Source organism: Carassius auratus, unplaced genomic scaffold, assembly GCF_003368295.1.
Source record: "Carassius auratus strain Wakin unplaced genomic scaffold, ASM336829v1 scaf_tig00016351, whole genome shotgun sequence".
Lineage (NCBI taxonomy): Eukaryota > Metazoa > Chordata > Actinopteri > Cypriniformes > Cyprinidae > Carassius > Carassius auratus.
The window spans coordinates 99,376-121,814 of record NW_020524667.1 but is presented as its reverse complement, the minus strand read 5'-3'; the positions used below and the strand labels follow the sequence as shown (position 1 = coordinate 121,814).

Sequence of the window (22,439 nt, the reverse complement as noted above, 5' to 3'; positions counted from 1 at the left end):
ATGTAAATACCATGTTATATTAATATAAAAGATGCGTAGTGCTTATCAAAGTACCATGGTATTAGCATCTAATACCGTCATTGTACTGTTTCTAAGCCTGTATAACGGGTTTGGAAGCTGGTTAGAAAATAATACACTGTCTACACTGAGAGACGCGTTACAATTTCAGTACTGCCGTTAAAATGCATGCACTATAACCAGTTTTATTAAAGACATGGTTTTATTTTTGTCGTGCTCCTTGCGTTTAGAAATACTCTTTGTCAGTTGTTTTCGCGTTTTTTCTCATTTCATTCTCAAACTGGAGCGCCATCATCTTCTGTCAGACTCACCTGCGCGAGGTTTATGAATATTCAGTAGAGCGCGCTCCCATTGGTCGATTTTCTGCTGACCTCTTCATTAAGGCGGGGCCAATGCGAAACGTCTATTTAATATTCATAAGCAGCGCTGCTGGGGTTTTAGCGGTCGTGCTGCAGTAGCAGAAACGCAGTGAAGAGAAACAGAAGAGCGTTATTACAATAAAACATTAAAGACGAAAGAGAGTGAGAAGTTTTGTGTGAGAGAGTTTCCTCAGGTTTTGGTTTCATTCTCAGCTGTCTAATGGATCTAGTGCAGTTTTATCATCCGGAATCTTTTTCCTTCCCTTCTGAACAGAACAAGTAAGTAACTTTGTTGATTTATATGAGCATAATTAGGCTTTTACTGTTGTATTGTACTTTATTTGGTTTGCTGGAACTTTGTTATATACTGTGTGTGTGTGTGTGTATATATATATATATATATATATATATATATTTACAGGATCAAATAGGAAAAAAATATCAAAAAGGCTATAATGTTCTTATAATGACATGTGACTTATACTGTTCATGAGTGAATTATACATGATATTTGATTTATTCTATTGGGATAATCAGAGGATGTGATCGAGAGTAAAACCGTATGTACATGTGCTTATGAAAGTACATTTTTAAAAGTTTTTTTTTAATTGATCCCTAGATAGATAGATGTTCAGTTAGAATTTGACTATAAAAAATAAAATAGTAAACATATTTTTCTATAAATCAGCAAATTGTTATCAATAATAAATATTTTAGATGCACATTCCACTAGCAAACTGTCCATCATCAGACTAAGATCACTAAGATTAAAGTTTCCAGTCAGAGCTAAAATAATACAAGTGAACCTGTTAAACTCCCACAAAGAGTTTTTACACTTCAGCATACGAGTTCTTTAAAGCACCATAACAGTCCTCAAGATTTCATGCTTTAAAGGACCAGAAACCAATATGTTGATCAAAAGAACATGTACTGTACCATCAACTATTGACCAACCTTTGTTCTGAACAGATAAAATGATTACTGTGGACTTTAAGGAAGAATTCTAGTGATTTCTAGTGAAATTATAGAAGTGAGGCAGAGTTATTTTAATTAGTACAATTTCATGCAGCATTCACCGAACATTTCACAGCAATAGGATTTGAGATGTGTGATGGAGTCACAGGTAATTCCTCTGGATCCCAGACAAAAACCCTGATGGGCTTTAGGATCACATGACTGGCCGCTGTGTGTGTGTGTGTGTGTGTGAGAGAGAGATGGAGTGATAAAACAGGTGTGTTCAGGTGCTGTGTGTGCTGTAAACATTTTGTCTGACCTGGTGGGAATTATAGTTGTGCTGATAAAAAGAAAACCACTAATTTGCTGTTCTGTCAGATTGGAGATCGTTTCAGGGTTTCATGCACTGTAAAACAAATCCTGGTAAATTTACAGTAAAAATAGTCTTTCTGTGAACCGTGGCTAATGAAAAAATACAAACATTATAAACATAAACAACCATGTGTAAAGCATGACCAGCACAAGGACAATCACCATCGGGGTGACACACGTGATGTTAAAATAATACTTTTATTGCTATTAGTTTTAACATTAAACAAACCTACAGTACTGTTCAGAAGCTTGGGGTTGGTAGGATTTTTTTATGATTTTCTCTTCTGCTCACCACGGCTGTATTTATTTGTTCAAAAGTTACAATGTGAAATATAAGAATTTAACTGTTTTCTGTTTTATATATATTTTAAAAAGTAATTTATTCCTGTGATCAAAGCTGTATTTTCAGCATCATTACTCCAGTATTCAGTGTCACATGATCCTTCAGAAATCATTATAATATGATGATTTGCATTGCATATTAATATCAATGATGAAAACAGTTGCGCTGCTTCATATTTTTGTGGAAACCCTTGATGAATAGAAAGTTTAAAAGAACAGCATGTATTTGAAATAAAACGCTTTTGTTTCATTTTAAAATCAGTTTAATGTGAAAAAAATCGAACCCCTCTTTTGAACGGTAAAGACATAAAATGTACATATAAATAAAATGACTTATTACTATATATATATATATATATATATATATATATATATATATAATGTACTAATTGTGACATAATAATGTAAACAATGTAAAAATATTTTTTGTTCGAAATAAAATAATTTTCTATAAAATTTGTATTTTTCTTTCATATGGATTTGACTATAAATTAATGCACTTGGTACGGTAAAATTACATGTATTGTTTTTTAACCTGTTTTTATCATTTATACAGCTAGAAATGTAAAGTTTTTATATTTTTATCATTTTTATTTCCTTAGTTAACATGCTTTTAATGTAGCATTTAACCTCTTTCTTTTAAACTATCTAACATTTACAGTCTGTATAATCAAATTTTAATGTAAAATTAAGATAATGCAGGCATGCATTTGTCTTAATTCTCATTATTCTCTTCATTTGCAAAGCTTTCTGGAAATGATGTCAATCGACGGTCACTGTCCTGCCAACATCAAGACCGAACCTTCGAGCCCTTCTTCCCTGTCGGACAGTCTGACCCAGCACAGTCCCGGAGCGTCGTCGGAGACTGGGAGCAGCTACAGTTCAGTGACTAAAGGATACCCGACAGGTCTGGACTCTCCTGCTTCATACCCCACGGCTGAGGTGGATCTGAGGCCTCCCTGCGCACCCTGCAGGCTCCTGGAGGAAACACAGGTGAAGGGTGGATATGGGCTGAGCTCGGGCCCCAAACGCTTGTGTCTGGTGTGTGGAGACGTTGCGTCTGGTTTTCACTATGGAGTGGCTTCATGCGAGGCCTGCAAAGCGTTCTTCAAACGCACCATTCAAGGTCAGAATGTCATCCTGATGTCTGTTTAGTAGCATTGATACACTTGTTTTTGCTAATATTTTGAATTAGAGTCTACATTTTTATTTTTGGTTAAAGTTTTTTTGTTTTTCTTGTGGTTAAAGTTATTTTGTGTGTGTGTTTTTGTCATTTTTATTATTATTTTGTGTGTGTGTGTGTGTGTTTAGTTTTTAGTTTATTTAGTTTTAGTTAAGTACCTCAAGTTAAACTAATAAAAAAATGCTTCCTTGTCATCTAGCTGAAATAAAATCAGTTTGTATTCTTTTAGATTTTGTTTTATTTCAATTAATGATTATTTTAATTTCATGTAATGAACATGTTTTATGGCTTTAGTTTTAGTGAATGATGAAAACGCTGTATTAAATATATTTAATACATAGTAAGTGAAACTCTCTTCTGGTTCATTTCCATCTTGATCATTTCCATCTTGAGCACGTGAACACATTGCTCAGTATCCAGTGTGATGTCCTTTGTTTATATTCGACACATTTTGACAAATATAGTGGGTGATTCGGGTGTTTAAAATTCAATTTCATTTAATTAAATTGATCAAAAGTCACAATAAAGACTTATTTTTCAAATAAATGCTGTTCTTTTTAACTTTATAGACATCAGAGAACCCTGAAAAATGCATCATGGTTTCCACAAAAATATGAATAATATGAAGCAACACAACTAAAATATTCAAAAGGTGTTCACAACATTGATAATAATCATAAATGTTTCTTGAGCAGCAAATCTGCATATTAGAATGATTTCTGAAGATCATGTGACACTGAAGACTCAATAACATTTTACGGGAATCAATTACATTTGGAAATATATTGTAATAATATTTCACAATATTACTGTTTTTACTGTATTTTTTCTGAAATAAATGCAGCTCGTCTAGTTAGTTGCACGGAGGGAAAGTGTGTCTGTGCGTGTTTAGTACACAGTTGTTGCTAGATGAATATTTTGATGATGATGGTGGTGTATATGTCTCTGTCAGGTAATATCGAGTACAGTTGTTCGGTCAGCAGAGACTGTGAGATCACGAAGAGGAGGAGAAAGTCCTGTCAGGCCTGCCGCTTCACTAAGTGTCTGTCTGTGGGAATGCTGCGTGAAGGTGAGAGCGTGTGTTAATGAATCTCTTAAAAACAGTCATATTTCACTACAGAATCCAGAGAAAATGAAGCCTGTTTTACTTGATTGTTTTTATAATGTTGTTTATATGTTTAAAGTGCTAATGTAATGAGTGTAATTGTCATATAAATTTTTTTGCATTTTGTTTTTGCTGTGTTCTTGACAGTTTTTGTGAGATTCGCTACATGCAGTGCAATAAGTAACATGAATGGCACTCTATGCAGGTTCTTTTGATTTGTTTTGCTATGAAAGTGTCTGAGATTAAACACACACATACATATCATGGGCTTCTGGAATATGCAGGTGTACTCAAGTGCTTTCATAAACACAACCATAAAAATAATAATTATATGCAGTCAGCAAATTGGCAAAGGGTGTTATACTAGCGCAGGTGTGGAGTCGCATTATTGCTGGCCTGATTTTATTTCAGTGCACCTGCTTTTTTAAAACACTGCCAAAAATGTAGAAAATACTGTTTTCTGTTTTCATGCAGCTTTTCATTTCAGTCATCATCCCAGAATCTATGTGATGTTTTTTATTGTGTGTGACTTAGGTGTGCGTTTGGACCGGGTTCGAGGAGGACGGCAGAAATATAAGAGGAGAATCGACTCTGATTCCAGCATCTACTTCAGTGTCCAGGAACCTCACAGAAAACAAGGTAAGAACCACACTGCATCTCAGCTGTACACATCTGCATCGCAGTGCACGTGTTTACCATATGTCCTCTTTTTTTCCATCAGCATTTCTAAACTGCCTAAAATGTCTGGGTTTTGTCTTGGTTTTACTATAGAGTGCAAGAGTCGGGATTCCAGAAGTTTACATGCAATTCCTTTTCTCTTAGAAATAACTTCTAAACCTTTAAAGACAGACCTGCTACTTGAACTCAGAGCTTGTTAATCGATGATAAATGCTTTTGTTGAAGCCATCAAGCCATCTTTTTGCATTGTTTCAACTTACAGTATTTATTAAGTAATTTAGTTTAACAGCAGAATCCCTGGTGAAAAACTACATTACCCATAATGCTGTAGAGAAAATTGCAGCTCCGCCCACTCCCATGATGCACTGGAAATGACATAATCGAATACAAATTTTGCAATAAGCTTAAGATATTGTTTTTATACATACAAACAGCAACTTTAAACATTTTGGGCCCTATTTTAACGATCTGAAACGCAAGTGTCAAAGCGCGAAGCGCAAGTAACTTTGTGGGCGGGTCTCGGCGCTGTTGCTATTTTCCCGGCGGGATAAATGGCTCTTGCGCCCGGCGCAAATCTAAAATGGGTTGGTCTGAAGTAGCTTCATTATTCATAGGTGTGGTTTGGGCGTAACGTGAAATAAACCAATCAGAGCGTCATCCAACATTCCCTTTAAAAGCAGGTGCGCAAGTTCCATTATGGATTGCTATTATTATGGCGTATTTACCAGGCGCACGCCAGGAGCGGTTCACAGCCGAGGAGACTGATGTTCTTGTAAGAGCAGTGAAAGACAGAGAAGTTGTGTTGTATGGGGATGGGAGAATAATTAGCCTGAATAATTTGTAAGCTAGATTTATGCCTATTTTTTCACATCTTCGTGGCACACCACAATCATTTCCGTCATCTCATGTGTTAATATTTTTTAGTGTAACAATTTATGATTTGCAAAAATAACTGTTGCATCTGTGTAGATTACATGAGCAAATTGTATGCGCGTTGTGCACGCTATACATTATGGTCAAGCATGTGCCCTTAAAATAGCATAATGAACAACGCGCAACGCGCCACTGACTTTAGACTAGGTTTTTTCTGGTCAGTGGCGCAATTGTTTAATGGAACAGCAAAATAGCACCAGGGATTGTTTGCGCCGGAACACGCCTCCTTTTTTGCGCTGAACCGCCCAGCGTTCATTCACTAGTTTAGCGACGTGCTTCTGTGGAGGGAAAAGCGCGCTTTGCACGGGTACAAAATAGGAATGACACATGCGTCGGTGTACAAAGTCAATTGCGCTGGGTGCAAGATAGGGCCCATAGTTTTAATTTCTACATAATTTTTAATTCAATTTTGTCATTTGTAATGGCTTATGGGATTGTAGTTCTTTCCCTTATTAAACCGGTTAAGCACAGTCTTGAACCTTCGCCTTTTTGTCCAATTTTCAAATGCTTTTTTGCTTCAAATAAAAGTTTGTAAAAAAAAAAAAAAAAAAAAAAGCGGCCGGGCATCAGTGTACTCTCTTCATTCTTGCTGAAGGTAATGACTGAAAAATAGTAAGTGCCTAGGCAGTGTTCATAATCAACCAATTAGGCAGGATCAAGTAATAAAACTAGATAATGTATGCAATGTCATGCATGTCATCAGGAAAGCAAAGCCATTAACTGGATATTTTAGGCAATTTAGAAATCCCATAGGGGGAAAAGAGGATATATGATCACCATATCAGTGCTAATATTCTGTGTTTCTTTCCGTTAGCATCCTGCAGCGCTCAGGAGGAGAATAAGGTGGTGACCCTGCTGTTGGGGGCGGAGCCAGAGAAGGTATGTGCCATGCCTGACCCCGCCCTCCCCGACAGTGACATCAAAGCCCTGACGACCCTGTGTGACCTCGCCGACAGAGAGCTTGTGCTGAACATCAGCTGGGCCAAACACATACCAGGTACTAACAGACCAAAGAGACTTTAACCACACACACACACATGTATTATCTACCTTTTGTTTTGGATACACAGAGATAAAGTGCTGTTAATTCGGATGTGCTTCTGTGTATCCTAACAACACACACATTCTGTGACACACTGGAAAGTCAAATGCATTAGATGCTTTCGGAGGAATTCAGTCATCAGCCCTTTCAGCAGCTCTAAACACATTCACACACACATTTATGTTATCTTTGAGTCTTTTGTTGGTATTAAAGCTAGTATGTAAATATATATTCTACAGACCAATTTTAACATTTGCCTTATTTATTAATCATTTATCCAAGGATGTCTTCTGTCCTCATTCTTGGAGGTTTTGTCAGATTTCGCTCACTTTTACAACTATATCTCAGTATCTTGGTACACACACACACACACACACATATACACAGACAACTGGCCAAAACCTGTTTTTGTGTTGATACTGACCTCTATAGTAATGCTTACAAAACAAACCACAAAACCAGGTGTGTGTGTCTCTTTAACACGTGACTGTTTGTATGCCATAGTTTTGTGCTCTGGATTACAGTATTTGCTAAATAAATTCACATTTGAGTGAATAAGTACGAGGTCATACAACACACTTCTATTGTTTCTTAATAAAAGTTTAATAATACTGGCTACACAAATAATGATATGAAATGCAAATATCAATTTTTTAATCCGTATTTTTGTTTCATTTTCAAGTAAATATATCTAGACATTCTTAAAGATTTTCTCTTTAAGATTTTAAGATAAAGAATTACAGTTGTTAGATTCAATAATTTGATATCTGTATATATTTGAACATTTTTTATTTTATATTAATCTTTTTTTTTTACTGAACAACAAAACATTTTATTTAAAAAAACATACATCTACATATATATACACACACATACAGTACAGACCAAAAGTTTGGACTTACCTTCTCATTCAAAGAGTTTTCTTTATTTTCATGACTATGACAATTGTAGATTCACACTGAAGGCATCAAAACTATGAATTAACACATGTGGAATTATATATGGAATTATATACATGACAAAAAAGTGTGAAACAACTGAAAATATGTCATATTGTAGGTTCTTCAAAGTAGCCATCTTTTGCTTTGATTACTGCTTTGCACACTCTTGGCTTTCTCTTGATGAGCTTCAAGAGGTAGTCACCTGAAATGGTCTTCCAACAGTCTTGAAGGAGTTCCCCGAGAGATGTTTAGCACTTGTTGACCCTTTTGCCTTCTGTCTGCGGTCCAGCTCACCCCTAAACCATCTGGATTGGGTTCAGGTTCGGTGACTGTGGAGGCCAGGTCATCTGGAGCACCCCATCACTCTCCTTCTTGCTCAAATAGCCTTGATGCCTTCAGTGTGACATAGTCATGAAAATAAAGAAAACTCTTTGAATGAGAAGGTGTGTCCAAACTTTTGGTCTGTACTGTATATATACACACAGTATACGGAAAGTATTCGGTATTTTTCACTCTGTTAAACTGCACCCATTTGCTAAAATCATTTAAGTTCATTTTTTTTCTCATTAATGTTTACACCGCACCCCATATTGACAGAAAAACACAGAATTGTTGACATTTTTGGCCCAGTCTGAGGTCCTGAGCACTCTGGAGAAGGTTTTTGTCCAGGATATCCCTATACTTGGATGCATTCATCTTTCCCTCGATTGCAGCCAGTCGTCCTGTCCCTGCGTCTGAAAAACACCCCCACAGCAAGATGCTTCACTGTTGGGACTGTATTGGACAGGTGGTGAGCAGTGCCTGCTTTTCTCCACACATACCGATTAGTATTAAGGCCAAAAAGTTATATCTTGGTCTCATCAGAGCAGAGAATCCTTCAGGTGTTTTTTAACAAACTCCATGTGGGCTTTCGTGTGTCTTGCACTGAGGAGAGGCTTCCATCTAAGGATTTAAGGATTATGGACCATTTAGGACCATTTAAGGATTATGGAGGCCACTGTGCTCTCAGGAACCTTAAGTGCAGCAGAATTTATTTTGTAACCTTGGCCAGATCTGTGCCTTGCCACAGTTCTGTCTCTGAGCTCTTCAGGCAGTTCTTTGACCTCATGATTCTCATTTGCTCTGATGTGCACTATATAAGCTGTAAGGTCTTCTATAGACTGGTGTGTGGCTTTCCTAATCAAGTCCAATCAGTATAATCGAACACAGCTGGACTCAAATGAAGGTGTAGAACCATCTCAAGGATGAGCAGAACAAATGGGCTGCATCGGAGTTAAATAAATGAGTGTCACAGCAAAGGGTCTGAATATTTAGGACCATGTAATATTTCAGTTTTTCTTTTTTAATAAATCTCCAAAAATGTCAACAATTCTGTGTTTTTCTGTCAATATGGGGTGCTTTGTGTACATTAATGAGGAAAGAAAATTATATGATTTTAGCGAATGGCTGCAATATATCAGTGAAAAATTTAAGGTGGTCTGAATACTTTCCGTACCCACTGTATATATATATATATATATATATATATATATATATATACAGTATTGTTCAAAATAATAGCAGTACAATGTGACTAACCAGAATAATCAAGGTTTTTAGTATATTTTTTATTGTTACGTGGCAAACAAGTTACCAGTAGGTTCAGTAGATTGTCAGAAAACAAACAAGACCCAGCATTCATGATATGCACGCTCTTAAGGCTGTGCAATTGGGCAATTAGTTGAAAGGGGTGTGTTCAAAAAAATAGCAGTGTGGCATTCAATCACTGAGGTCATCAATTTTGTGAAGAAACGGGTGTGAATCAGGTGGCCCCTATTTAAGGATGAAGCCAACACTTGTTGAACATGCATTTGAAAGCTGAGGAAAATGGGTCGTTCAAGACATTGTTCAGAAGAACAGCGTACTTTGATTAAAAAGTTGATTAGAGAAGGGAAAACCTATAAAGAGGTGCAAAAAATGATAGGCTGTTCAGCTAAAATGATCTCCAATGCCTTAAAATGGAGAGCAAAACCAGAGAGACGTGGAAGAAAACGGAAGACAACCATCAAAATGGATAGAAGAATAACCAGAATGGCAAAGGCTCAGCCAATGATCACCTCCAGGATGATCAAAGACAGTCTGGAGTTACCTGTAAGTACTGTGACAGTTAGAAGACGTCTGTGTGAAGCTAATCTATTTTCAAGAATCCCCCGCAAAGTCCCTCTGTTAAAAAAAAGGCATGTGCAGAAGAGGTTACAATTTGCCAAATAACACATCAACTGGCCTAAAGAGAAATGGAGGAACATTTTGTGGACTGATGAGAGTAAAATTGTTCTTTTTGGGTCCAAGGGCCACAGGCAGTTTGTGAGACGACCCCCAAACTCTGAATTCAAGCCACAGTACACAGTGAAGACAGTGAAGCATGGAGGTGCAAGCATCATGATATGGGCATGTCTCTCCTACTATGGTGTTGGGCCTATTTATCGCATACCAGGGATCATGGATCAGTTTGCATATGTTAAAATACTTGAAGAGGACATGCCCTTGAAATGGTTGTTTCAACAAGACAATGACCCAAAACACACTTGTAAACGGGCAAAGTCTTGGTTCCAAACCAACAAAATTAAGGTTATGGAGTGGCCAGCTCAATCTCCAGACCTTAATCCAATTGAGAACTTGTGGGGTGATATCAAAAATGCTGTTTCTGAAGCAAAACCAAGAAATGTGAATGAATTGTGGAATGTTGTTAAAGAATCATGGAGTGGAATAACAGCTGAGAGGTGCCACAAGTTGGTTGACTCCATGCCACACAGATGTCAAGCAGTTTTAAAAAACTGTGGTCATACAACTAAATATTAGTTTAGTGATTCACAGGATTGCTAAATCCCAGAAAAAAAAATGTTTGTACAAAATAGTTTTGAGTTTGTACAGTCAAAGGTAGACACTGCTATTTTTTTGAACACACCCCTTCCAACTAATTGCCCAATTGCACAGCCTTAAGAGCGTGCATATCATGAATGCTGGGTCTTGTTTGTTTTCTGACAATCTACTGAACCTACTGGTAACTTGTTTGCCACGTAGCAATAAAAAATATACTAAAAACCTTGATTATTCTGGTTAGTCACATTGTACTGCTATTATTTTGAACAAGACTGTATATATATCAGCAATGTCCTCTTCTATTATACGTCCTGCTTCAGACGCCGAGGAAAAGACAATGCTGCTGTCACACACTTCTGACATGAACATAACCAACTGCTCCTGTGTATGTAAAACTGTGTATGGGAGGGGGGGGGGGGGGGGGGGGGGGGGGTTAGCTCACTTCTGTGAACAGTTTTGTCCTCTAAGTTTAACTAAAGTGCATGTGTATGTGTCTAGATCAACCATATGTCATGATGACCAAATGTGAGAAACAATGGGAAAAAATCCTGAATTTTTTGACATTTTGGGGATTTTTTTAATCCCTTTGAGGAAAACATCTTTGACTATACAGTTTATACAGTATAAAAATCATTATGTCTATGGAAAGTCCCCGCAAATCATAAAAACCCAACATGCGTGTGTTTGTGTATGTGTGTTTTACATACACAGGAGCAGTTGGTTATGTTCATGTCAGAAGTGTGTGACAGCAGCATTGTCTTTTCCTCGGCGTCTGAAGCAGGACGTATAATAGAAGAGGACATTGCTGATTTAAATGGCTCTGGGGTTGCTTTATTTGTGTTGTTTGAGTGTCACGAGGGCCCTTTGATTCCGTTAACACATTTCACAGACGTCGATACGGCCGCGTCCCCGGAGCTCGGCATGAACGGCAGCGCTGTCTCATTCAGCCCGCGATCGATCAGCGCTGAGATCCAATCAGCTAATGAACGTCTCTCAGGAGGAGAGCGAGCGAGAGATACAAGTCATTACAGCCCCTGATAAACATCAGTGATGGGTGAAATCAAATCAAAGCTCCTCTCCTCCTTCACCACACCAAACTAATCACTGGCATTTTAATTAAGTGTGAGAGAACGTGAATGAGAGAGATTCGTCCGTCATTGACGCTGTTCTTCAGGAACAAGCCTCTGTCACACACACACACACACACACACACAGAAACTGTCTTTCCTAACAGAGGTCACAGTCCAGTGTGAAATTAGCTTTAAAATTAGGTGGGTTTTATCTGTCAGATTCAAGGGTCATTTCCATTTGTCTATTTCAATATCTCAGAGGGAGTTTTTAAGCTGATCAGTTGAATTTATTTAGACATTTGAGTGATTTTTTTTTTTTACAAATATAGTTAAGTGATTACTTAGATTATTTTTACTTTAGCTGGTTAGTATTTAAATTACTTGGTTATTTGGCTGAGTTACTGCTCTGACAGCTTGCTTTAATTATATTATGTACAGTATTAGTTTAGTATATTTATATATTTAGGTAATTTTTATTTATTTAACTATTATCTGATTATTTATTTAGGTGTTTTGTATTGCTCGTTTAGCTCATTATTTGATTATTTAATAAAGTGATTAGTTATTTAGCTGATTATTTACTTACATGATGATTTGTTTATTTAGTTGTTTGGGGAAACAGTTGTTTATTTACTTGTTTAGTAGATTAATTACTTATTTAGGTGATTGGTTGTTTTAGTTCTTTTGCTGAATATTTACTTAGGTGGAGATTATTGATGATTTATTTCTCCGACTTGTTTAGATATTTAGGCGCTTTTATTATTTCTTGACCCAGTTATTTAGAAAAGTAGCTTATTTAGTTATGTGTTGTTTTTTGAAACACACAGTTCTCTGATCAGTCACTCCGTCACTCTTGCAGGTTTCTCCAGCCTCGGTCTGTCCGATCAGATGAGTCTCCTGCAGAGCGCGTGGATGGAGATCCTAATCCTGCGTGTTGCTTTCCGCTCGCTGCTCTGTGAAGACAAGCTGGTGTTTGCAGAGGATTACATCATGGATGCTGAACAGGCCGAATCAGCAGGTCTTCTGGAGCTCCACAAAGCCATATTACAGCTGGTGCGCAGGTACAGATCCATGAGGCTGGAGAGAGAAGAGTTCGTCACTCTGAAAGCCATCGCTCTCGCCAACTCAGGTAAAGATACAGGTACTTCCATAAAACATTTCTGCAAGGATTATTTAAAGAAATAGCTCACTTAAAAAGGAAACTTTGCTTAAAATCCACTCACCCCCAGGCTACCCAACATGTACATAAGTTTGTATCCTTATAGAAATGTAGCATTCCATCACTTGTTCACCGATGGATCCTCTGCAGTGAATGGGTGCCGTCAGAATGAGAGTCCAAACAGCTGATTAAAACATCACAATAATCCACACAACTCCAGTCCATCAATTAATGTCTTATAAAGTGAAAAGCTTCCAGTTTGTAAGAAGCAAATCCACCACTGGACTCTCATTCTGACGGCACCCATTCACTGCAGAGGATCCATCGGTGAGCAAGTGATGCAATGCTAAATTTCTCGTAATCTGTTCCAATGAAGAAACAAACTCTTGGATGGCCTGAGGGTGAGGAAATTTTTCTTTTTGGGTGCAAAAATGGCTAATATCAACCTTAACACATTACTCACAGTCAATATTTTTGACCTGAATGACCAGATGTTTTGATTCCCTCTCTCAGACTCGATGCATATAGAGGATGTGGAGGCGGTTCAGGGTCTGCAGGACTCTCTCCATGAAGCTCTTCTTGATTACGAGTGTGTCCATCACAGCGAAGACCCTCGACGGACGGGCAAACTCATCATGACTCTTCCACTCCTCCGCCAGACCTCCACCAAAGCAGTACGGCACTTCTGCAGCATCAAGCAGGACGGACGCGTCCCCATGCACAAACTCTTCCTGGAACTTCTGGACGCCAATGTCTGATCCTTAACCTGATTGGACCGTCAAACAGAGGTGACGCCCCTCGTGCACACGATTGGATGAAAGATTATTCACAAATCCAGGGGAAACAACAGGCGCTTGCCAGGACATATAACAATAATACAGCATATACTCGGACAAATACAGTTTCATATAGTTGAGGATGATAAAATAACTAAAAATGAAGAGTCAAATATACACTGCCGTTTAAAGGTTTGGGTTTTTAATGAAATGAATGAGTCTATTCATCAAGGATGGATTAAATCGATCAAAACTGCAAGTAAAGATATTTATAATGCTGAGATTTCAATTTCAAATGAATGCAGGTCTTTTAAACTTTCTATTCATCAAAGAATCCACAACACATGTGATCGTTTCCACAAAAATATTGCCTGTTTTCAACATCCTTGAGCAGCAAAATCACTATATTAGAATGATTTTTGAAGGGTCATGTGACACTGAAGACTGGAGTAATGATGCTAAAAATTCAGCTTTGATCACAGGAATAAATTTCACTTTAACATATATTCAAATAGAACACCGTTATTCTAAATTGTAATAATATTTCACAATATTACTGATTTTACTGTATTTTTTGTAAAATAAATGCAGCCTTGGTGAGCATTAACGTGTTTTCTCCAAACAAATAGTACCAAGCCCAAACGTTTAAACGGCGGTGTATCAGTGAGTGCTGGATGTGAATATCATTCAGTTATTGGAGAAACGACATCTCAAATTGAAGGCATTCCTTGTTTGCATTTTTACTTATTTAAGTTATTCAAGTTATTATTTTTATTCAGTTTTAAAATAGCTTTATCATATTAGGGAGCATCATCCTTGCCAAATAATCGTAGTCAGTAATTGCTCTCCTTACACAGATATGAAGTAAAAAGCTGTTAAACAACATCTACTACAGAACTGAAGCTAAATGGCTCAGAGATGCAGTCTAGACAGAAATATAAAGTATAAATGAACAGCATTTAAGTGTCTAAACATCAAATAGAGATGTACCAAAGCACTTTTACTGAGTGACTTGATAGTATAGCATAATAGATACTGTACAAATACTCATCAATAGATCTGTACACAGCTGCACAACCAAAGCTGATTGCAGCCTTTATTTATTCCTTTTTTACAATGTTTTACTATGAACATTTCAGCACGCAAAATTGGAAGGTTCTTGCTCAGTCCGTATCAGAAAGGAAAAGCCATAGCAATATCTGTTTTTTTTTTTAGCCAGTCACAGAGATCTTCTGAAGCAATAACACAATGTTTCTGAGCTGCTGAAACACGGTTTTACTGAATTTGTCTTTGAATTGAATCCAACTCAAAGAAAACGTTCACCCAGAAAGAGAAATTCAGTCATTCTCTCATTCAATACTGAGGCATTTGATACATGTTGTGATGATCAAATACAAATATGTTTACCATGATAACACTGCAAGATACGAGTGTTTAAATGAGTTAGTAGAGCTACAGAGAAACGTGTCTGTAAATATGAATAACGGAGCAGACTGATCTCTTCTGTGTGTGATAGACACATTCTCTGGTGACGTTCCTTCAGTCTCTGAGGAATTCTGTTATTCGCGGTTCTGTGTTTTTCTGCTTGTAAAGGTTTGTGGATGTTGTACAACGCTCTCAATTTTGTCTCATTATCTGTTTGATCATATGCAATAACTTTTTTAAATAAATGTCATTACATTGTGACATCTGTGTTTTTCATCTGTGATTTTTTTTCTGCAGGAATTAAAACACTTTTCTGTTTGGAGAGCAAACACCGGTCAGGGTTATATTCACAAAACTGATTATTCTGGTTATGAGCTGCATGCTTCACATTAATTTGTGTTCAAACACAAAAATATCAGATTATTTATTTCTGGATTATGGCAGTCTGATTGTTTACTTGTAAAAAAAAAAAAAAAAAACAGCATGAAAAATAAAAATGAAGTGTACATTTGACTTCAAACACTGAGATTAGTAAATACTTATGTATTACAGTTTTTGTTCGATTGCTAAACGACAGTGAGCACAACTGGAGCTACATGTGCAAAACTCTAACTACAATCTGCACTAGCAACAGTCACCTGAGCTAAACAGTTCACATCACCTGCAAAACTCCTTCCAAGCAACACAACTCTTAACACATGGCTCAAAACAGGCTCAGTGCAGCCAAACACTACACACAACCCTCACTGAGATAACACACACTGTCACTCAGAACACACTGAGAGGAAAAACACTAGCAGCAAACACCAATACAGAAAATAGTCACTTTTCATCTTTACAGTTTGAACTATTTCAGTGACTTCATACAAAGTCATATTTTCTTCAAAGAAAGGAGTGACATTCTTTCACATGATTTATTTACATTTTTAGAACATAACAATTCTTTAAGGTAAATGAAAATTAGCAGTTTGCTTCAATAGTCATTTACGGAATTACAGTAATGAGAAAAAAAGGTAGAAACTAAAAGTACATACTGTAATTGGAACAAATAGTTTTCAGGGCAAATCCTGAAATTGCAATCAGCAGTGTTTGAAATCTCTTCTGTTTTGAATGTGTGCTTCACAGTTTTGACATCAGTGTGTTAGCATTTGAACAAAGTGCTGTAAATCCACAGTGTTGTGCAGGTTGAGGTTAAAGTCGTGGGATACGTGTGTAGAGTTTTGAAAACCGTGTTCAAGCAATGAAAAACGAACTAGAGTTTGGTCCACATGAACTGCTTCAGTGCAGACTGTAGTTAGAGTTTTGCACATGTGACTCCAGTTGTGCTCACTGTCGTTTAGCAATCGAACAAAAACTGTATTAGTGACAGTGATTTTGCTATAGGGTGTGAATTAGGTGGATGCTGGAGTCTGTAGAGCCCTCTCAAGTTCCTCTTTCAATGTTTGTCTCTGAGAAAGAGAGATCATTGGTATGGCTATGAATAATCAAGCTAATCGATGCAGATAAATTAGCAGGCTGTCAGACGCTCCACCTGCATCATTTCACAGGCCGTCAGGAGCCATCAACACATTAGTGTCTCTGCATTGAGAGATGCCACATGAGTCATTAATGAGGCAAGGATAAAAGTTGCTGATGTTGGAAGAACCCTGTACGGCTCTGCTAACAGAATTAAAATCTGAAAAAACTCAAGTGTGTGTGTGTTTTGAGCTTGCAGAACAGATCCCGCTCTCAGTTTCTGTGACTATCTTTAGTTGGGAAGTACCATATTTTATAATTTTGATCTTAAGAAGATTTGTGCTTGTCTGTCCAAAACTCTAGGGACCCTGTTGTATTGATTGTTAAATTTTTAGCCTTGCTTATAATAACAAATGTAACACAGTTTCCTTCTATTTTTCTTTTTTTGTTGTTGTTGCATGGAGAAAAACAAATACGATTGCTTGTTAGGAAATTCACACAAGCAACTTTCTTTACATTTAGCCCATGTTTGCCATATTCTCCAATGCATTGATTGAAACCCTGTCTGCTCAGTTAATAGCCAATCAGTGCAATAATAAAAGTGCTCTAGCGTAATTCGTCAAACTTTCCTCCCCTCGCTGGATAAAAATCACCTTCAACATGAATGTGTGTGATGCTTTAATCCAAGCGATGATAGTAGTAACAGAAGAGTGGGATGAAGGTACATTTTTTTATTTTTACAACGTCTTTGTAGTGTATTAATTATCACAAACTGTAATAATAATAATAAAAAAGTAGACTTATACTAATAGTATGCATTCATGCCTTAAAAAGTCTTAAATGGTACAGGAAAATTAGGCTAATTATGATTTCAAGAGGTCTAAAATTTGGGGATGGAAAGAACAGAATTGTTGTGGCTTAGTGTGATGATTAAACTTCAAAAGGCTATTGATTTCATTCAATAAAAACGAGCGCTGCACTTTTCAAAGTCAAGAGAATGAATGTGCATTTCCACTGATCCCGTCTGCTGTTTTTGTTCAGACCAACGCTAAAAATCGATGTTATTTATTAATATATTTAATTGACTGATAATAATTGTTTAAGTTAATATAATAATTGATACTTTTGACTCATCCATTTTCTTACAAGTGATTTAAAGGCTGAAATTTTTTTTTAGCACGTTTATCACTTGACCCTGTTTTTGCAAAAACCTGTATCTGAACTGTAAATCAAGTTATTCACAGTCATTTTACAGTTTTACAGTTTATATGTTATCATAGACACACCGTACCCTGCTGATGTGGTTTTATTTGTGCAGGTCTTAAAAAGTCTTAAATTTAGGCTTGCAGACAGTACCCTGGTTTAATGTGTTGCAGGCTCATTTTTGGTAAGAAATAATTGATAAATAATATTGATGATAATAAATAGTTAAATAATAGGCCTACTAGGCTTTTATTTATTTATTAAGCTTAGGTTGCTTATTTGTCTCGCGAGAGTTGGCAACAGTGTAAGACAAAACGTTCACATTTCTACAAGTAGCCTATAACAAGAGACCAAAAAAAAAAAAAAAAAAAACACCGTGTTGTCCCAAATTGGACTATTCTTAATTTTTTTTGTAATATTTCAGTGTTCATTATAAATGATTTATGCGTGCACATCATTATTTTCATCGCTATTTAGCAGAAAGCAGCTCTGTAGGAGATGAGCTCATAGAGCTGCTTTCTTTCAGGCTGTAAGTGAGTTAGTGTGATTAATTACATCTGCAGATGATTTTATCCCGGAGTGCATTAATTCACTAATAAAGCCTCGATGTCTCAAACGCGACCAGGCGAAACATGAATGCTGAGCAGGGAATTAATGGATTAGCATTTCAGCGTCATCATAAATTAAATCCGCTCGGTTTGATATAGAGAGCATTTTACATCAGGAACTGACTCATCCAATGTGGCCTCCTATATCTGATTATATTTCAGCAGATTGATTATGTGTCATGAATATTTCGGTTTAATACTTGTTGAAGTTACTAGTAAACGTGATTTGTAAATGTTGTCAACATTGTAAATAGTAGTAGTAGTAGTAATACGTTAAATCGACGATTATTTCCGTATTTTGGCGAACTGACGAAGTTTCTACTGAATTAAACTATCAGAACTGTTCTGCGCGTGCGTCTGCAGTGGCCTCTAGTGGTCAATATGCGACATTACAATAAACCGCAATATCCACACCTTGGAACGAGAGTAAATGAATAAATAACCCTGCTGTGCACACTGTAAATCACATAGCTAGCATAACCCTGAATTACTTTGAATCTCTATAACATGTTAGATAAAAAATATAATAAATACTGGCCTCAAAGTAGCCTATTGTTTTATATACTTATCTTTATATACTTAAAAAAAAACAGTTTTTATTAATATTTTGATTTTATATATATATATATATATATATATATATATATATATATATATATATATATATATATATATATATATATATATATATATATATATATATAATGTTATCATTTAAAGTTGGCTGATTTAGTAAATTTTGCTTTTTTATTTTATATCTATATTGTTTTAGCATATTATACATTTTATTATTATACTTTTGGTTAATATTTTTAATTATAATTAATTTTTACTTTACATTTTTTTGCATTTTACTTTTGCTTGAAGTTTCAATTCAAGTCTGTTGACACCAGTTCAAATCAAATCTCAAATTTCTTGTGGTAATAGATTTCTGTGCTCGACTTGGTTTTATAACCTTTTTCAAATAAATCAGTTTCATATTTCATATTTTAAGTTCATTTATTTGAGACCTAACTGCTACATAACTTCAGTTAGTTTAGAATCACAAGCCGAATTCTACTCTTGATGAATGTGATTAAAAGATGTCAGCTCAATAAAAAATATATTCTCCACACATTAATCCTTGATATTCTGAAATGTCATAATGTCAGTAGGGTTAAACTCGAGGTCCCATCTGGGGATGAAAAGAGTGAGTGAGACTGAAAGTGTGTAGCAGGTAAAAAGAGTTTGTGTTCACTGGGTCATAATGATGTGGTAACTGATCTCTCTGTCACCTCCTGTTACCATAGAGCCCTGGAGTACAATTACAGCTGCAGAGACACCTTACACACACACACACACACACACACACACACACACACACACACACACACACACACACACACACACACACACAGAGAGAGACACAGTTTCTGTCCCTTTCACACTCACCTTGAAGCAACTACACAGACTGAATAGTTTCACTGAAGTGTTTTCCTAATGTACAGCTATAAAATGTTTGAGGTCAGTGCTCTTGGTTGATGTTCGAGGGCCGTGTCTCATGTCACACACGGTTCTGGGGTCTCTGAATCCTCATGAGAGGAACCACGGACACAGACACCGGTGAGTAAAACTCCTCCTGTCTCTCTGTGACGTTTATCCTGCCATCATTTTTGTTTTATGGTGTTCATTTGACCTCTGAGAGATGAGATGCATGCAGCTTTGTCGTATGCTTGATGTTTCTGTTTGCATCAGTGAATAAACCATGTGCATTGCGTCATTTGGGCTAAAATGAAGAGAAGTAAACATCAGTCCATCACATTAATATTTCATTTGTTCACTGCTTAAATATCGAAACTTATTTGTGCGGGGGAATTAAAAAATAAAAATTTCTGCAACTTTATATCCCAAAATTCAGACTTTTCAGAGTACAATCCTGACTTTTTCACTTGCAATACTGAATATCACACAAAACAGTTTGTATATCTCGCTATTTTATTCTGAGTTTATATCTCAGATCTTATATCTTGCAATTCTCTCTTTTCCCCTTGCAATTCTTTATATATCTTAATTATGACTATTTCCCTCAAAATTGTGTTTATATCTCACAACTATATTTTTCTTGCAATTCCCAATTTATAACTTACAATTCTGAGTTTATATCTCACCTTTTTTTGTTAGAATTCCGAGTTTATATATTTGCAATTCTGAGTTTGTATCTCTTAATTCTGATATTAAATCTCACAATTAAGATTTTTTGTAATATGAGATATAAACTGGCAATTGTTTAAAAATAATAATAATTGTGAGATAAAAAGTAGCAATTATCTGTATTTATTTATTTTTATTCCATGGTGAAAATAGGCTTTCATATTTAAATGCTAAAGAGCAGTATGACGGACAACTATCTAACATCCTCACCTGGCAGAGAGAGATAAGAGAGCAAACGTGTCTCATTACAGAGATCTCTGGTTATGTGAGTACTGCTAAGAAAGATCTGAACAGATCCTCAGTGAGACTGGAGAATGTGACATTCAGCCTCTTATCAACACTGAATAATAGCGTTGCATACTGCGCATATGAACACACTATACTTGTATTTAGTGCGTTTAAGTCCTGGGAAGTTGTAATTAGGACATCAGTTCATGTCATTGGTCAGAACAAGATTGTGATGTACCATTTCTACAAAACAAAACAATCTCTCTCTCCCTCTTTCTCTCTCTCTCTCTATATATATATATAGTTTTTGTTGTTTTTACTTCTAGATAATGGTGAATAAAGAATGTGAGATTAATTTAGGGACAGATAAAGAGCAGACACAAGGTTGATCATCTGTATTGTGCATGTGTCGTAAGGCTCAGTGTTCGGTTACGCATGCGCTAAGCCTGATAACTGAAAGGGTTAGTTCCCCCCAAAATTTTAATTAGCACATAAATTACTCACTCTCAAGTCATCATAGGTGCATATGACTTTCTTCTTTCAGACGAATCCAGTCGGAGTTATATAAAAAATTGTCTTTGATTTTTCATGCTGGTTAATGGCGCTCAGCGGCTGTTTGCAGTGCATCGGTCCAAAAGAAGCGAAATAAAAAGCGCCCATCCATTAAAGAAAAGCCTCTCACACAGCTCCGTGGGTGGACAAAGTCCTCCTGTAGTGAATTGATGCATTTGTATAAGAAAGATATTAACATTTAACACGTAATAATCAATTAAACCTAGCTTGTGCTCACTGTTGTAAAAAGAAGCAGTTGTTGGCGTTGCCCCGCTCAGAAGTAACGAACGCAGAAGTGCATGGAGAGATCAAAACAAAACAACAGTCAATAATTACAAGTACAAAACAATGTTAGGAAACTTTAAAAAGTTAGGAAACTTTTAAAGCAAGGAAACATTGTTTCCTTTGCTCCTGTTAACAAACGTTTATTTTCACAAGACTCACCGGCGCGGGTGCAAAGTAGACCTCATACGTCATCAGTACAGAGCTGCTTCCATGTATAACTTTTGGTGCAAGCTACATTAAAGTGATTATTATGTTTTGAATATGGATATTTTTCTTACAAAAGCGCATCAATTTAGCCCCCGGAGCTGTTTTTTATTATGGATGTGCGCTTTTTATTTCATTTCTTTTGGACTGATGCACTGCAACACCTGCTGAGTAAAATTAAACAGCTTGGAAGATCTAAGACAATTTTTTATATAACCCAGACTTGATTAGTCTGAAAGAAGAAAGTCATATGGACCTAGGATGACTTGAGGGTGATTTATTTTATAGTCAAATTGTCAATTTTGGGTGAACTAATTCTTGAAGTAAAACTTCGGTCTTTCGAATTGAATCTAACCCAGACAGTGTTGTGTTTTGTCTCTCAGGTGTCGAGGGTCCCACTCCTGCCGGCGGTCGGCTCGGTGCAGGTGCGGGGGGTTCGCCGTTCTACCGTGAGCTGTGGTTCATTGTGCTGATGGCTGGAGTTGCGCTATTGCTGTT

The 22,439-nt window shown here is 36.5% G+C and overlaps 1 protein-coding gene across 1 annotated transcript; it reads left to right on the top strand.

The window, feature by feature from the left end:
- Window positions 1-501: 501 nt before the first annotated feature.
- LOC113075060 (estrogen-related receptor gamma-like) lies at window positions 502-15,434 on the top strand. The gene is made up of 7 exons (XM_026247775.1): window positions 502-656; window positions 2,792-3,171; window positions 4,181-4,297; window positions 4,868-4,972; window positions 6,759-6,941; window positions 12,716-12,985; window positions 13,529-15,434. Exons 1-7 carry the CDS (start codon window positions 598-600, stop codon window positions 13,771-13,773), a joined length of 1,359 nt encoding a protein of 452 aa, XP_026103560.1. The 5' UTR covers window positions 502-597; the 3' UTR covers window positions 13,774-15,434.
- The last annotated feature ends 7,005 nt before the right edge of the window (window positions 15,435-22,439 follow it).

Excerpts from the sequence above, each read along its gene's own strand:
- LOC113075060 (XM_026247775.1), top strand. The coding sequence starts at position 598 with ATGGATCTAGTGCAGTTTTATCATCCGGAATCTTTTTCCTTCCCTTCT. Across the intron at positions 4,298-4,867 it reads TGTGGGAATGCTGCGTGAAG|GTGTGCGTTTGGACCGGGTT; the intron begins GTGAGAGCGTGT and ends TGTGTGACTTAG. Across the intron at positions 6,942-12,715 it reads CTGGGCCAAACACATACCAG|GTTTCTCCAGCCTCGGTCTG; the intron begins GTACTAACAGAC and ends TCACTCTTGCAG.